Source organism: Nicotiana tomentosiformis, chromosome 1 (genome assembly GCF_000390325.3).
Source record: "Nicotiana tomentosiformis chromosome 1, ASM39032v3, whole genome shotgun sequence".
Classification (NCBI taxonomy): domain Eukaryota; kingdom Viridiplantae; phylum Streptophyta; class Magnoliopsida; order Solanales; family Solanaceae; genus Nicotiana; species Nicotiana tomentosiformis.
In genome coordinates, this window is record NC_090812.1 from 19,957,311 (window position 1) to 19,974,408 (window position 17,098).

Consider the following 17,098-nt stretch of genomic DNA (forward strand, 5'->3'; position numbering starts at 1 on the left):
CTACTTTTGCAAATATTGAATAAGTAATTAGCTAATTTATCAGGGATGCGAATGTGTGTTTTGGATTTTGCTAAGAGGAAATGAAGATTCCAGGGTTATGGTCGGTTTATCAATCCTATTGAGTTCAGTAATCACACTTGTTAATCCAGATTAGCAATGATTGTTAATTGACCGGATCGTTTATATGAGTAGCATGTTCCCACAATACTACTCGTATATCCACAATATATCAATCCTATATTCCTATGATATTGAGTCTATCATGAACGCATATAATACGGGTTTTAACTAAGCAAGACTGTTAAGTATATTCCTATCTTAACCGCGAAATCGTTCCCGAGCCACGAATTCAAAAACAAGCTCTCTTTAATTCTACTCTAATCTAAATATGGCTTTCCCAAGCATAGCATAGATAGTAGGGTGAATTGGTAGCTACAACAATTCACAAGTTAAAACTAAAATTAAAGAAACAATCACAAGATGATAATCCGAATTAACGAAGATGTAATTAATAAACTTTAATAATTATGACAACCACAACCCTAGAAACTAGAGTGCTTAGCCACTCATGTTTGTAGTAACAATTTTTCAAGTATTTTGCATAAACAAATTACAAAACAAAGACGAAGGAATGAAGAATTCGATAATTTTCTCCTCCAAATGTTGTTCCACGTGATGTTCTTGCCTTCAAAAAAATGTCCAACCATTCAAAAACTAACTTTAAGAAGTATTTATAGGGTAGGGGCCGAAGTCTACATGTCCAAAACTAGTGAGGAATTAAAATTTGCTCTGATGGCATCGTCGGCGCGAGGCACTGTCTGGGGCACCAATATTTCTGCGCGAGGCACTGTCTATGGCGCCATTGTTTTTGCACAAGACATTGTCTGGGGCGCCAATGACGGTACCATGGACAAAGCCTTACATTGTCTATGGCCATGACTTTTCATTGCCTTATACGTCTTCTTTTATTGCTCTATTTTTGTAGCTCTAAGGTACCATTTCGTGCAACTTTTCTCCAACTCATGTCCAAGCATTCCTCGGCACCAACTGATACTTCCTCCAAATTCTTCCCTTTTTGACGTCAATTTGCATGCAAATTTCCCAAATCACTTCTAATTGACTCATGCACATAAAAATACCATAATTAAGCTCGAGTCACAAATATTCACACCAAAGTTAACAAGACCAAGGCAAATTACATACAAAAATATAGAATTTTAGCGAAACATGAGGTGTGTTAGTTGACACCTCTTACCCGAAAAATTACAGTGTGTTATAAGGTTAAAAAAATAATTTTATGTACATATACTATATGTTGAATCCCCTTAACTTTTTTTATATTTTAATTTTTTTTTTATTTTGAATGCCCTTAGTAAAAATCCTGGTCTTGCCACTATTCTTGATAAGTGGAACGAATTACCTTGAAATTAAAGTAGGTAAATTGATGCAACAGATAAAACTGCACTATAATACAAAAATATTTTACACCGTAAGTATATATAGTTTGAATCAGAATATAATTAGCAATTAAAAAGTGAAAAATAGGGTTGAATTTAGATAACAAGAAGCATCAATAATGGTATCTTGAAAGTGAATGCTTTTGCAAGCATCAAGAGGGGTCACCCTTTGCTTTAGGGTATACAGACAGGAGGGCCAACACTTTTTGATTTCTTTAAGTTGGCTTCCCTAAATGTCCAAACATAGGTATAGTATTGATTAAGTTTGGCATCAAGATCATGAACAACAAAAAACATAAGAAAAGAAAGGTAAAATAAAAGACAACAAAATAAAAAAAGTTTAACTTTTGTGCATTGTCCATATATAATTTTTCTACGCCATTATGTTAAGATTACATACAACGATAGATAGCAAGGTGTCTAAAATAATCTTGATTTGATAACATAAAGAATGCACCAATAACCTGCTATAACCAGTTAAAATACACTGATAGGGCACAAATTCTTTACATTATCAATATGTATATAAGTTATACACAAACAAAAGTCATACTAACTAAGATTGTCATATAATTTTGTCCTTATATTTCTTTCCTGCTAGGTATAAAGCCACCTAGTTTGAGCTGTGTTCTTCAGTAGAATTGGAGTCATGTGTCTGTCTGTTTCTTCCATCACATGAAACATATAGAATATGAAGTCCGCAATATTTAGTCTTTCTCATTCTCAGGATTAAACCCATTCCTATTGAATCTCTTTCAAACATATGGTTGTTCATCACCATTCTTGGTTCCAAATAGATAACATCACAGACCAAGATTGAGACCCCTATTGAGTCCCCTTCAAGGTAATAATCTGAAACTAGCCCAATTCTTGAACCCCAAAATTTTAGATTCTTGTGTTGTTTTCCTACTATTCTTCAAAGTGTCTTATCATTATCTCTTTCCTGAATTTCCTATGTGATAATTGAGAATCTTGTTGTGTGATATTATTCTTAGAGTGTTACAAAAATGGGAAATTGATATTAAAAGCTGATCCTTAACAGCATAAATACAGTCAAATGTGGAAAAACCAACAACTTGATGTTGAAGTAAGATTATGTGTTTCAATAAAGGGAATGGTGTTAATAGTTTCTACTTTCTACTAAACTACTTCTCTGGAGATCATCATTTGCATGATAAAATAATGAAAACAAGAAAATATGACCATGATATTTTCAGAATTGAAATAAACCTCTTGATATCTCTCGACTTCAAAGCTAAAAACCAACATTTGCTACCATGAAGTTGTTTTCTTGAGCTTTATCACACAGAGTAGAAGTTCTAAATTCTTATGATGAAATAAGGAGTCTTCTCTTTGAAATGTACAAACAAAATGCCATTATATGCTAGCATTAGTTAATCCTCTTTGCCTTAGAGACACAGAGGATAATATCTAAGATAGATCCTTATATATTCTGATATTCAAGCAGAGGCGGATTCATGATTTAAACTTCAGAGTTCAACCTTTATGTTCTCACGTTGAACCCATAGCACTTGTGCAATTATGGGTTCAAAACTTAATATTTATTGAAATTTTAGTGATTTTTCAAGTGCATTGGTATCAGCCTCTTTGCCTTTTCTTTTGTTTGACAGGCATTTATAGCTAAACCAACTATTCCAATTAGTTTACTGCTTCACTTATGAGCTGCTAGCACTCTTTGGCTCAATTTTGTAGAGATTGATCAGTGAAACAAGCTGATATGAGTATGAGTGAACGATTTGGTTCAGAAAGATCAAAACCGTGGAACATCCACTCAATTTCAAAACCTAGTCCTTCCCAAACACAAGTTAACAGACAAGGACAATGGAAGAACTTTGGGACATCAATGGATGCCATTTCTTTTGGTTTTGTTGCTACAGCTATCCTCATATCCATGTTTCTCATTATGGCCATATTTGAACATCTCTTCAAGCCTAGCCCCCCCTTCTCTTCAGCTCAAGATAGTAGAAACAGTTCCTTGGAGTTGGGCTCGATTCAGAAACGTGCAAGTTCACAAACAGTAAGCTCCTCAACTGGCTTGAAACAATTGTATTTTTCTTTTTTTCCTGAAAAAGGATGTTGACAAGTTACATCAAAACCTTTCGCTTCTCTAGAGCATCTTTTGGTTCAAACATCTTTCCCTCCACTTGCTTTATAGGTCTAAGAATGAGCTAATACTCAACTCAAATAGATTTTCTGCAACCATTCAAGAAAATTATGAATATGAAAAAGGCAGATGCAAATCTAGTTTTGAAGATCAAAGTACCAATCTGATTAATCATTATTTTTTGTTTACACAGGTAGAAACACCATATCCGTCAGATTACACAGTTTTGATGCCAGGACAACAGTATCCTACCTTCATTGCCAAGCCAACTCCACTGCCTTGTCCAAGGGAAGGGGTTTATTGGCCTTCCCATGGACATAGTTTCCCCTTCTCTTAATGATTCTAAAAGACTAGTTAATTTTTTTATCATATATTTAAATCCTCAAAAGAATATTTATGTAATCTTAAAAAATTTCACCAGTTCCATAATCTAGCACTCTGTTACACTCCTCTGACATGTAAATTAGCTGTCGGACGAAAACTGAAGTTTTGCACATTAGGAAGAAGGAAAATTTGGGGTGATGTTGGATTGTTTTGGTGTAACATAAATTCGTTTTTTCCCGTCTATTGACTGAGTTCCCCTTTTTAGTTTTGTCTCTTCCAATATGTGAGAAGTGGGGAAGATTTGGCTGCTGTATATCAGCTGAAGTTCAGTAGGCTAAGTTTTCACTTTGTTCATTTGGAGTAAGCTTCTTTTACTATGTAATATTTTACCAATTTTTTTGCCAATTCAGCTTGTGCACTTCATTCTACTTCTATCAGCTTAATTCTAAGATTATGGCTAATGTTTTGTGCATGAATCTGAAATGGATATCAAACCTTAGCCTTTGAAAACTGCAATGTGAGAACAAAGAATAACTTCCATAGATAACCTCACCAAACAAAAAATGAAAATCGAAATACATTGTACCTGTGGCTTCAAATTTTTGCAAGTCATACTCAAGTTCTCACTCTACCCACACAGGATTCTTGCTAGAGTTGATCTCAACCAAATAATAGTTGATTTTCCTGATTGGTTTAGCACCAAAGTCAGCAATGACACATATTTGAGAGAAAATAAGTTAAAATTATATTACAACCAACATTGTCAAGATTTACATTTAGCTTGAAACAAAAGAGAGCAAACATTACAGACATCTCAAAGTACAAACAGTTGCCTATCCCCATTTTTGGCACTTTCACCAGGTTTATACAACAGGCGTTTCAACATCGAGAAAGTCAGCAACAAACTATGCTGCCTGCCACTTCTCCCTCTAGAGTTGATTTTCTGTCTAAGCATAAAAAGAGAACCTATTCTCATTTACTCTGGTATTTCATCGTCGGGTTGTATTACAGTAAGCAAGGAATATTTGACCCTCAGACAGATCCTTCCTTTCTCAACCATAAGCCTTGCACCGGAAACAACCCAATAACCAGGAGGTTCTTGTGGTCCTCGAGTCATCTCAGTAGTATCGACAAATTTCAAGAGCTTAGGGGCTTGCACAGGAATGGGAGGACCACCAGGGTAAATGGCGGAATTTATGTTCACATCAGCTGGCTGCGGAGGTGGCTTCTGAACTGATGTAAAGTGCTGGCTAATGAGAGTTGATATCAGTCCAGATTTGCGGGCCAACCCAGGGGAACCATCCCACTCTGGGTGCTTTACCATAGTAGCTCCCATGACAGTCGAGAAGCGGAGTCTCAGAAAGAGGACCTTTTTAAACCCGCAGTCCCCAACTTCCAATCGTGCTCCAGTAACAATGTTAAGATCCTCATAAGATTCAACAGGAGCAGTGCAGACATGAGAAAAGTTCTTCCATTGAACTTTTTCATAGTATTTGCGATCATATGATTCTCGATGAAAATTTCCATTTGGATCATCTTCAAGCTGGAAGACTTTAGGAAGAGATGAGAGATGCTGCAAATGGACAGCTAAGCGGTTACTTCTCTTACCTTCAAGGTACAAACGAAGTCCAGTCACTGGTCTCTTGCCAACATCAACCTGCAATGAAAAATATGAATCACATGGACGCCTTGAAAGAAGGTAGTAAGCAGACTTTTCAACAGTGTTTTCACTTCCTTCCTTTCCGGATCCCAAGCATTCGGTACAAGACCAAAAGAAACTAATGAGGCCATCTGTTGTTGCTCAGTGAACTTAACTTAAAACTTAAATGGAACTTAATAGAAACAACCTTTCTGAAAGATTGAGAACAGTTAGCTGTACACTCCAAGCTGCTCTCCACCCATAATAGTTCACTGGGGCATACATTGTTATTTAAATGAAGAACTAATGTTATAGTCTCACATCCCTTCGAGAAGATATTATTACTAGGGATCATGTGTATTAAATATATGGAGAAATACAACCAAATCCTACCGAAAAAAAAGATGTCATAGTTGAAGTTGACCTCTCTAACATACCCACCAATAAATGTCTCCTGATTTATATGCCTTGAACGGTTACAAACAAATCAGAGATAATGATAAGAGATTTTTTGTGGGAAGGAAAGAAGGGGGAGAAGAAATTTTATTTGGAAGATTGGAGAAGTACAAGAACCCCTAGTTCATTTGGGGTTAGGATTTAGATTGTCTTCATTTAACATGGTGATACTAGGGAAATAATTAGATTTGTTCTAGAGGAGAATGATTTATGGAAAAAAGATAATAGACATTCAGTAGGGAATTTTATAATAGATGGTCACGGGTGAGGTGACAAACTCTAATGGGGTGAATTTGCTAAAAAGGGATTATGAGAGGCAAGGAAAAGTTTACTAAATCTGTTGACTATATTGTTGATAATGGGAAATAGGATACACTTTAAGAAGGATGTATGATCTGATAGATAACTTTGAGGGAGCATACTTGAAGAGTTCCTGTGGAATACTTATGATGGCTACTAAGGTAAGATGGGGAGACAAAGATGATATACTGAGGGTCGAGAGCGAAATCCATAACTGTGAGATCACATTACACGGAGTTAGCCGAAGAACGGGGAAAAAGGCGGTGTCAAAGAATATATGAAACACCAAGGCACCAAATAAAAAGTAGCTTTCCCCTTGGTATGCAGTGTGGTATGCAATGTTAATCGTGTATAACTTCAGGAAGATGACAGGATTATTTTAAGTTGGTGTTGTTGTGTAAGGAGTACAAAGAGGATATAATTTCAAACTGAGGTGTTAAAATTAAGTGAGCTCACCGGAGTGGTGTTCACATAAAGCCTGGGACCCAATAAACTAAACTGCAAAGATGCAAAATTTGAATGCCTTCTCTGAGGACCAAGCGGAAGATCACTGAAGATTGGTGCCCACTGCCTTGGCAGCTGAAATTCTAAAAACTGGTGAAGCTCTTCAATTGGTGGTTTATCTGCATAATAGACAACACTTTACATAAGGGTAAAGCATATTTCCCGGTAATCATAATAAACATCCAGATGTAGTTAATTGACTATCAAATTTCTTAGGAGCCGTCTCAAAAAAATTCGAAAAAGCTTTTTGAAAAATAATGACAAAAGTTCATAAAGAAAAGGGTTTTAGATAACTGCAGATTTTTGAAGATTTATAAGAGCTTTATGAGTGGAAAAAGATTTACTCTCTTCTTTTTTCTCGAAAAACTTTTTGCAAGATTTAAAAAATATTCCATGAACAAATGAGATGTTAATATTTTGAGAAAATGCAGGCATTTAAATAGCCATCATTCTTTAGGATAATTAGCACGCTCTGCACTCCTCCCTCTTATTTTGATAATATCCTTTATTTGCTGAGAGTACAAACTTATTTAAATCAGAAAGCTGCAAAATTAGCAGGAAAGCAGCAGGCCCTCCTCCCTTGTATCATTTGCCAATAACTATCAAATGGAAAAGTTACATTTGGCAATGTAGATTGCACATAGAAGTCTAAAACTTATATTGCATAGAAGTTAGAGGCAAGAAAACAACAAATATCGTCCTCTAACTTACAGCGCAAGTACAGATTTATAGCATGACTCAAAAATCCACTTCCTGAGATGCCATTCAACAGTGAGGTTATAGGGATGAAGGACATTGACATCACATCAGGCTCCCGATGCACACTTTGTAACCACTGATTATGCGTCAAGCCTCTGTTATCACCTCCACCCCTCCTCTTGCAAATGCTAACAGTATCCTGCCATTTAAGTAGCCAATTGATAAATTGCACAAACTTGTTTCAGAACTCTAAAGTGCAGAAAATTTAACAGACATGATGGAGACCCTATACCACATACCTCCTTATGTGTATATGAACCTGATATGTTGGGATCAGCAAACCTTAGCCGGTGCTCCCTGATCTCAAACTGAGGCAACATTTTCAAAATTAGAGACTTAGGCAATAGGTTCATAATAACTGTAACACACCAACATGTAGTGAAATTTTTTCCAATAATCTAATGGTTATGACAAAAACCCAAATTTTGAACTTGACAATAAGGATTCCAACTAACATCCAGCTGTCTGACAAATGCACCTATAAAGTAAATCCATCTGCAGATATTATTTAATCTGCCTATGCGATCATAGAAGATCTTACTAAGTTTTTCTCATCCAACCATTTGCAGAGATTTTTTTTTTTTTGATAAGGTAAAGTTTTATTGATAAAAGTACCAAGACGGTACAGAAAATTACATAAAAGTACCAGACAACATCTACAGAAACCTCCAATTACATCTTTCCTAGCAAATCCAAAAATTCCATATACTGATCCATGTTCTCTAACAGACACCTCTTACACCAAAAAAACAAGTTATGTAGACAAGAGTTTTTGATACTAGAAATCTAATTTCTTTTATTTTCAAAACAAACATTGTTCCTCTCACTCCAGATGGTCCAAAATATGCATAATGGGATTTATATATAGCATTTCAAAATAACAATTCAAGGAGATCGAAAGGACTTTCCAAAACAACCAGGAAAAGGAAAGGTTGACAATTTTGACCGTTCAAGCAACAACGATGAGATGTAAATCCCTACGTAACTGAAAGCCACTTGCGCTTGAATTAAAATTTTTTTATGAAGAAGCCAATTGCACTTAAATTATTTGTGTCAAAAACATTTTTGAGTCATAAAGAAATAAGATTAACATAAAAACGTAAACTTCAGATTATCTTGTTTCTGAATCCAAAGGAGCTGACCCACCGTGAAATGCTTGTATTAAGTAATATGCTCAAAGGCAATTAGTGATCATCCTTGCTTCTACTGTAAATAGCACCTCAAAGCTGGAGAATCTAGGTTAAGAACTTCTAATACAAGTTGAACAAATTAGATAGAAGGCACCAACTACTGTTTTTTAGATGGTCAGATGTATAGGTGCTTTAACACATACAACTAAAATTCTAGGGTATTACTGGGTAGTGTTGCCAAAGTAAGAAAAGAGTTGTCATCTTGATAAAAGAAGTAAGAAAAGTGTGATCAGCGTACAGTTTCTGAAAGCTCCATATAAGAGTATATTTCATGCGTGCGTTAGTGTTTATTGTGATTATGGAAATAGGAGGGTCAGGCGAGATCCTTAACCTTCTCATTTTGATGTGCCTGCTCAGATCCTATTCCGCCTTGTTCATTTGCACCTGAAAACCTCTTATCTGCCATTGCCTTCAAACGCTTTTGCACGTCAGCAGGGAGAAGGGAAGAGGAGTGCTGCTGTTTCATATATATTACATCCTTTCCTCCCATCTTTATACCAACAATGACATGAGTACCAAATTTTTCAATAAACCTGAAAAATGAACATAATTTCACGACTAGTGTGATAGAGTTCTAATAGACTAGAACTGTCCAGTAAACAGTGTGTTGCTTGTACTTGACCAATTTATAAATGACATTAAAGCAGGTAGATACCAGATAGTGGCCTAACAAGCAGTTGGACCAAAGCCCTATAACTCCAATTTGTAACTTTAAGAGTTATGTGATTTTGGTCAAACTAGAATGCCTCAAGATAAATAAAAGAATATGCAAAGAACTCAAAGGACATTGAGGTACAGTTAATATTGAGGTGCCATTAACTGTTTCCTTTCCCTTCTCTTGCATATATTTTTGTTTAGAATTTAAACGGAAACGGAGTGGTAAAAGTTTGATTAAATAGTAAGGGAAGAAATTAAAGCGAGGTCCAGATGGAGTATGGATCTGAAGGAGCTTGTTTTTACAATTGAACCTCAAGATGTTCACACCGATGACCAACCTCCTTCAGACAAAAATCCAACGAATGGAGGCTATCTTGAAATAAGATATCAGAAAAATATCAATGTTTATCAGTTTAAATATGTAAAAATATTACCTTGCTAATGCCGCAGGATCCCATGTTGATGGAACTTCCTTTTTAACATAATCGCACAGCGCCATTTGAGATTTTTCTAGAGCAACAGAGTATAATGTGATGAACACACCATCAAAAGCAAGGGTCTTGGTGTATGCTGCATCCTTCTGCCAAGAACCAGAAAACTCGAACATAGTATTGAAGAGCCCTGAAGGAATTTTACCAGTCACAGATACTTCCTGATTGAACTGCTCTGACATCTGAAGTTAAAAAAAAATAGAACTTGTAGATTGAGCAGAAAAATAAGACAGCAAAATTTGCAGAAAATAGCTACTCTGCTGGACTTTTCAATAATTAACAGCCCAAAAAAGAATAGAAGTACATGTACAAAAGTGAGTTATATTCCCATTTATTTTTACCTCTAACCAGTCGCCGTGATGGAGAAACTAAAAGACAAAATAATATGAAGATAGCATCACTGCTCCTACTGTAAGAAATTATACATTAAAATATTCCTACTTCTTAGTATAGTAACAAGCTGGCATCATAAAATAGCACATCCACACAACAACCACAACAGATTCTAACCTCTTCATAGAAAAGCAAATAACATAAGCAAAACGATAGCACTATAGCAACTTAAAGGTGTAGGGAACATAAGATTCAATGACCAAAGACAAGTAGAAACAAAAGATACCTGCTGGAAAGAAAGAACATCAGAGCGAAACCTTGTGAGTTCTCCTTTATCACATTTGATAGATTTTGACACGTTAGGGATTGAAAGACCACCAGGAAGCACAACCTCCCGACCCTCGTCTTCATCAATTTCAATTAAACGCCTATTACCCGGATGACCTTTGCAATACTTGAGCCTCAAGTCCAATGATATATCATATCCACATCCTATCGATTCAATCGCAACTTTGGCTGCTTCAGCAGCGGGTAACTTCAACGCCATTCGTCACAACGTCATCCTAATTTCAAAAATGACCTCACTTACAGAAATGTTCAACACTACAACACATGCAACCTATATATGAAACAATGTGAAAGTCACTGCGTTTACTAGATAAGTCAAAAGACAGCTGTAACTGAAGAACTATCAAAAGCTTCGAAAAACCTTATAGTATCAATCTGGAAACTTGAAAATTTCAATTCCCGAGCTGAGAAATGCAATTTTTTTCTTTTTTTTGCATCAAATTAAATACACAAATTCAACAGCAAAACCTTAGAATCACGCCGTACACGTGCATTTTTGACATATATATTTAGTTCACGATAAACCTCGGAAATGAATCGGCGAGCACTTCACTCAAGTACGGACTCGAAACCCTAGCTGAGGTGTATCGAAATAGGGAGATCCAAAGATTTTGCATTGACTTAAGATTGAAGCTCAGATCTAGAGAAAGAACTTCGAAGACGACGGCGAAGAATTTCCGAAGAGGATTTGTTTGAGGTTAAAGAATAAAGAGGGAACAATCGCGAAATGGAAACTCTGTATTTTAACTGTTTATAGCATTTTTTGGGAACTCTATTGTATGAGAAAGAGGATTTTAATAGTGACAGGAGTGGAGTGACGACGTCAACGGGGGATTCTAAGTTGACTATCAGTTTTACGGCCAATCAGTGAAAGCAACGTGTCCTGAACTGGTGATTTTCTTAACAAAAGAGGGAAACTATGTTATAAAAAATAAATTACACTAAACATCCTCTAATATGACTTAGAGCCCGTTTGGATTAGCTCATTGTAAATAGCTGATAGGCTTGTAGTGCTGAAAAAAAATTTAAATGCTGAAACTGATTTTTAAAATAAGTATTTACGTGTTTGGATAGAAGTGGTGAAACTGATAATAAGCAGTTGATGTGTTTGATTAAAAAATGCTGATAAGCTATTCTTTTGTTAAAATGACTAAAATACCCTTGAATCTTTTTCAAAAGATTATAAATTAAAAATTTCTTTGTAAAGAAAAGAATTAATAACGAATATGGAATGAAGAGAAAGTTAAGAAATTTATTTTGGGAAAAGTATTTTGTGAATTAGAAAATATTATTAAGGATAAACTAGTAAAAGTGTTTGGTCAAACTAAAAGTGCTTATAAGTTGAAAAGCCATAAGTTGGGGGTGACCGACTTATGACTTATGGCTAATTTTAGCTTATAAGCACTTGGCTTATAAGCACTTTGAGTGTTTACCAAACGTGTAGATAAGCCAAAAGGTACTTATAAGCCAGTTTGACCAGCTTATAAGCTTAGCCAAACACCCTCTTAATTATTCTCTTAAATTTCGACTTTGTACACTTTCACAACTTAAAGATAAACTAAAATTACAATTAAAAATTCATATGTATTTAATTACCTTAATTTTATGAAAATTAGGGAAGAAAACAGAGATTTTTCTTACAAATTTGTTTTTACGCTTTTGATTAATTTTTTAAAAATATGTATATTCCAAAACTTTTAATAGGAAACGTTTATGAATTATTTGATAAGATATTTTAATTTACTAGTAATAGCTTTCTTATGTTTTAAACGTATAAGATATTTCATAAAAATTGTAACATTTCATATATACATTTCTTATTTTTATTTTAGTTTGATTTTTGTTCTTCACTTCAAATATTTTGGATTTACTTGGTTAGATAAACGCTCATTTGTATAGGATTTTCATTACATAAGGAGTTTGAATGTTTAATTTCAAAAAGTAGAGAGTGTTATATTTGTATAGGATTTTTATGGTATAGGGGTATGAGTATTTTACTTTAAAAATAAAAAGTATATGATTATTTTATTTTAAAAATAAAAAGCATATATGCAATTGAGTCATAGTATTACATAGGTATTTAATGCAATTTACCTTAACGAGTGAACAACTTCATGAAAAAAAGATAGAAAAAGCCACTACGAGTATGATACTCACTAGGTATGGCTGTCAAGTTGGTTCTTCCTTACCCTTCAGTTAACAAATAGGAGTATTATATTTCACAGCTCTTAGACATTTGAAAATGATAATTTTCTGTCTCGTTAGAAATATAATGCAGGGAATATTATATGATAAACAATTATATAAGGACTATAAAAACATTAAAGAATAATTTTTGAATTAAAAATGAAGGTGCAATAGCCCAAAAAAAAAAAGAAAGATAAACGAGGCATAGTTAAGCAATAGTTGATAGTTTATGATAAACACGGACTTTTTTCCTTATTAATTGTAAATTCATTTTTTTTTGTAAATAAATTTTTATTATCAATCGAAAATATGTACACAAGAAAAAAGAAACAAACTAACTATTGGACATGATACCCCAACATTAGGATCTACAAAAGCCAACCATATTATCTCACAACTACAACATGGCTAACTATTACAGCCACAAAGTTAAGGATAGAAATTTAACTGATCAAGTTTCCAAACTAATCTTGCATGCATTGCTCCTCTCCAACATACCTCTTGGATAATTTGTTTCATAATATGCTTCGAATCTGACTGCGTATTTTGAAATACCCGTTGGTTTCTTTCTTTTCAAATGTAATACACACTCGCTGCAAGTATTATTCTGTATATCTCTGCCTCGACACTTTTTCATCTTGCATAAACTTCAGCCCACTTTAGTTCCTCTTGCCAATCCATTACCATTCTGCTTATCCCTTGCCAAGCTAGGACCTTTTTTCAGATATAGGAAGACATATCACATTGAAAGAACATGTGTAAAATACTTTCGTTCCCAGTATTATAGAGTGGACAAGCCAATGGAACCTTCATTCCCCATTGTATTAATCTATCTCTAGTAAGCAATTTTTCATGTGCCGCAAGTCTTAATATGAATATCCATTTGGGAGCTCCTAAGTTATTACACACTAACTTCCTCCATGAAACCTTAGTAAAAACACCTCTCATTTTAGTGTACAGCTTCCTAATAGAGAAGTTTGACAGTGATTGAAACTCATTAGCATTTATTCTTACTAGTTCAACATAGTTGCTGTCTTTTAAGATTTTTTTGCACTACCCAGGATGCTTATTTTGATGCAACCTCCCATACTTGCCTTTCCTTTATATAATAGTTATGTACCCACTTGATTGATAGGCTATCCTTCTTGCTACACAAATTTCATAATAGTTTGCATATGGCAGCTTTGATCCAGCTGCAAATATCAAGGATATTCAAACCTCCTGATACTTGAGGATAGCAGACTCTATCCCATACAAGCAAAGCCCTCTTTGATAGTTCAACTCCTCTGGTCCATAAGAATTTCCTACATGTTGCCTCGATTAGCTTAACTACCTTTGCAGGTGATACAAATATTTGTGACCAAAATACTTGGACCGAAAATAGAACATTCTTTATTAGTTGGACTCTTCCTGCATAAGAGAGGAATTTTGCTGTCCAACTTTGAATTCTTCCCATCATCTTTTATAGCAAAGGTTGACATTGAAGCATTAAGAGTCTCTTGGTGCTCAAGGGAACACCAATATATCTTATTGGTAACTCCTCTTTAGTAAACCCAGTTAACTCCATGATTTGTTGTTGAACTGCTGCATCTACGCTTCCAAAATAAATGGAGCTTTTGTCTCTCTTAGCACTCAATCCAGAAGTTATTGAGAACTCTTGGAAACAATCAAATAGCATTTGAACATACTTCACATCCCCCGTGCAAAATAGTAGTAAGTTATTAGCAAATCCCAGTTGTATAATATTCATCTTCTCACATTTTGAATGATAGTTAAAGTCAGGCTCACTCCCCATACTATTTAGCACTCTACTGAAATATTCCATCACTAGAACAAATAGAAATGGGGACATTGGGCCCCCATGCCTTAACCCTTTCTTTGCAGTAAAAGGCTATGTTGGTTTCCCATTGATAAGAATAAAGTAGGATATAATTTTCAAGCATTCCATGATCCACTTAATGAATTGAGTAGGAAAGATCAGTCCAACCAAAACTTGTTCTATGAATATCCACTCTATAGAGTCATATGCCTTTTGCATGTCCACTTTCAGCATACATCTTGGAGATATACCCTTCCTACCATATCATTTCACCAGTTCGTAGCTAAGGATTATGTTATCACTGAGTAGTCTCCCAGTAACAAAAGTTGACTGACTTTTGTCCACCAAAGTATCCATCACCTCTTGCATTCTCTTTGTAAGAATTTTCGACACAATCTTATATATCACCGAACAACAGGAGATTGGCATGTATTGCTTTACTGAATAAGGGTTTTTGACTTTTGGTATTAAAGTAACAGAAGTATAATTAACTGGTTTGTACATAACTCTAGTCTCAAAAAAATCATGTATAGCGTCTACTACCTCAATACCAATCACATGCCAAGCTTTTTTGAAAAAATATGCATTGAAACTATCCACTCATGGTACTTTCATATCATTAATGTCCTTAATAGCTATATAAACTTCTTCTCTTGTGATAGGGTTAATCAGTTGGAGTTGGTGGCTTCTATTCAGTTTAGGACCATTTGAAAAAACTGAGAGTTTTACTACAGACAATTGGGGTGGTATTGTGCCAAAAAACTGTATGTAAAATTTCAAGACCTCCTCCTTGATATCATCTTTTGCTTGTAACATTACTACATCTAGTGTTACTAATGTTTTGAGCTGATTAATAGCACTTATGTTTTTCATACAAGCAAAAAAATAGGCACTATTAGAGTCCCCGAGCTTTAACCATTTCACCCTTGACTTCTGCTGAGCAATCATCTCGTCAATTTTCACCCATTTTTCTAAATCCATCTTTAGTGATTTTTCCCTATCAAACAAAGCAGGGGCATGCCCAGGAAGTCTCATTTGTTCTTCTTGAGCCTCTTGTAAGTTGCTTCTGATGGTACTGATCCTCATATATACTGCATTATACTCTTCTTTGTTAAGAAGTTTCATTTCAGTCTTCACATTCTTTAGCTTTTGCGATATGCTTTTCAAAAAAAACTTGCTCACTGGTTTCCTCCAACCTTTTGCTACATTATCTAGAAATTCTTGATGTTCAGTTAAATGGTTCAAAAATTTAAAAGGTCTAGCTCTTCTTCCTGGATGATTATCAAAGGTAATACATAAGGGAGAGTGGTTTGAGAACCCAAGATCAATTATTGTCACTTCTAGATGAGGTAGTCTTATCATCCAAATCCCATTTACCACCGTTCTATCAATCTTGTTGTATATGTGGTTGTTGGTCCATGTGTATTTTTTTCCACCGTCTTTAGTTCAGTCAAGCCTATTTCAAATAAAAAATAAGTAAAATTTCTAGTTTCCTGTTTTTTTGGATCTCTGCACCATTTAGAGTCCGTTTGGACATAAGAAATTTTTTTCTTTTTCCCAAAAATTTTTTACTTTTTTCCGAAATCAGCGTTTGTTTATAAAATTTCCAATTTTCATTTGAAGATGCATTTTGAAAATTTTTGAAAATTTTAAAAACTCCAAAAAGATGTTTTTCAAAATTTTCACTCAAATGACACACAAAACTTTAAAAATAACCCAAAATTATATTCATGTCCAAACATAACTCTAAATTTCAAATACTATTTTTACTTTAAAAAAAATTTCCCTTATTTTGAAATTTTACACTTTTTATGTCCAACGCCCACGTAGTCTGTCATCCACATGAAGTACTGCATTATAATCACCCATTAAAGGCTATGGTCCTTGCTGTGAATTTTCTAGTTCTTTCAGATCTGTCCACAAATTCCTTCTATCACCCACAATGTACAGTCAGTAGATTGCAGTGAATTAGAAGTCAATAGTCTGATATCTAACTTGTCCATGGACATATTGGTTTGCCACTTTGATAGGGGTATAATCTATATCACTATGATCCCATAGAATCCAGATCCTCCTTCTATTACCTGAATTATAATTGGCATGCCAACTCCAACTAGGAACTATCTTCTTTAATATTTTTTCCGCATTCTGCTCCATCACCCTATGCTCCACTATAGCTATTATTTTTATTCTATTACTATGTATAAACGCTTTAATCTCCTCTTGTTTATACAACTTATTCAAGCCTCTGACATTCCAGGTGATCAAATCCATTTAGAAATAGGAGGTGGTGTAGGACTCTTCACTCCTCCACTCTGGCTACTTTGTCCTCTATCCTTTGTGTTTCCAGGATCATTCTGCATAGGACACCCCTTTGTCAGTTAATGTACTAAATCCATTAGTGACCTTAAGCAGCTCTTGCCCAATATTTAGACTATGACCATGCTTTGTTGTATTCTTGCCCACTGCCATTTGCCAATTATTTTCTTGCTCTATTATCTTCCTTGTA

General features: G+C 34.8%; 2 protein-coding genes across 4 annotated transcripts; one reads left to right on the forward strand and one right to left on the reverse strand.

Annotated features, from left to right (window-relative positions):
* Positions 1 to 2,015: 2,015 nt before the first annotated feature.
* LOC104094485 (uncharacterized) lies at positions 2,016 to 4,334 on the forward strand. The gene is made up of 3 exons (XM_009600433.4): positions 2,016 to 2,301; positions 3,089 to 3,495; positions 3,776 to 4,334. Exons 2-3 carry the CDS (start codon positions 3,196 to 3,198, stop codon positions 3,917 to 3,919), a joined length of 444 nt encoding a protein of 147 aa, XP_009598728.1. The 5' UTR covers positions 2,016 to 2,301; positions 3,089 to 3,195; the 3' UTR covers positions 3,920 to 4,334.
* A 293-nt stretch (positions 4,335 to 4,627) lies between these two features.
* On the reverse strand, positions 4,628 to 11,402 carry LOC104094460 (MACPF domain-containing protein At4g24290). 3 transcript variants are annotated; one of them, XM_009600421.4, is made up of 8 exons: positions 11,052 to 11,402; positions 10,522 to 10,798; positions 9,846 to 10,084; positions 9,086 to 9,287; positions 7,804 to 7,872; positions 7,517 to 7,703; positions 6,758 to 6,924; positions 4,628 to 5,563 (listed from the first exon to the last, which is right to left on the reverse strand). In XM_009600421.4, the coding sequence occupies exons 2-8, from the start codon at positions 10,780 to 10,782 to the stop codon at positions 4,883 to 4,885; spliced, it is 1,806 nt and encodes a 601-aa protein (XP_009598716.1). In that variant the 5' UTR covers positions 10,783 to 10,798; positions 11,052 to 11,402; the 3' UTR covers positions 4,628 to 4,882. The 3 variants fall into 3 exon arrangements, with proteins under 3 accessions (XP_009598716.1, XP_009598708.1, XP_009598701.1); XM_009600413.4 differs by having other exon boundaries at positions 10,522 to 10,854; XM_009600406.4 differs by having other exon boundaries at positions 10,522 to 10,854; positions 10,945 to 11,402.
* Positions 11,403 to 17,098: the final 5,696 nt, after the last annotated feature.

Coding starts and splice junctions, on each gene's coding strand:
- LOC104094485 (XM_009600433.4), top strand. CDS start 3,196: ATGAGTATGAGTGAACGATTTGGTTCAGAAAGATCAAAACCGTGGAAC. Junction 3,496..3,775: donor AACGTGCAAGTTCACAAACA/GTAAGCTCCTCA, acceptor TTGTTTACACAG/GTAGAAACACCATATCCGTC.
- LOC104094460 (XM_009600421.4), bottom strand. CDS start 10,782: ATGGCGTTGAAGTTACCCGCTGCTGAAGCAGCCAAAGTTGCGATTGAA. Junction 7,873..9,085: donor AGGCACATCAAAATGAGAAG/GTTAAGGATCTC, acceptor ATGTTGCCTCAG/TTTGAGATCAGGGAGCACCG. Junction 6,925..7,516: donor TATAAATCTGTACTTGCGCT/GTAAGTTAGAGG, acceptor TCTATTATGCAG/ATAAACCACCAATTGAAGAG.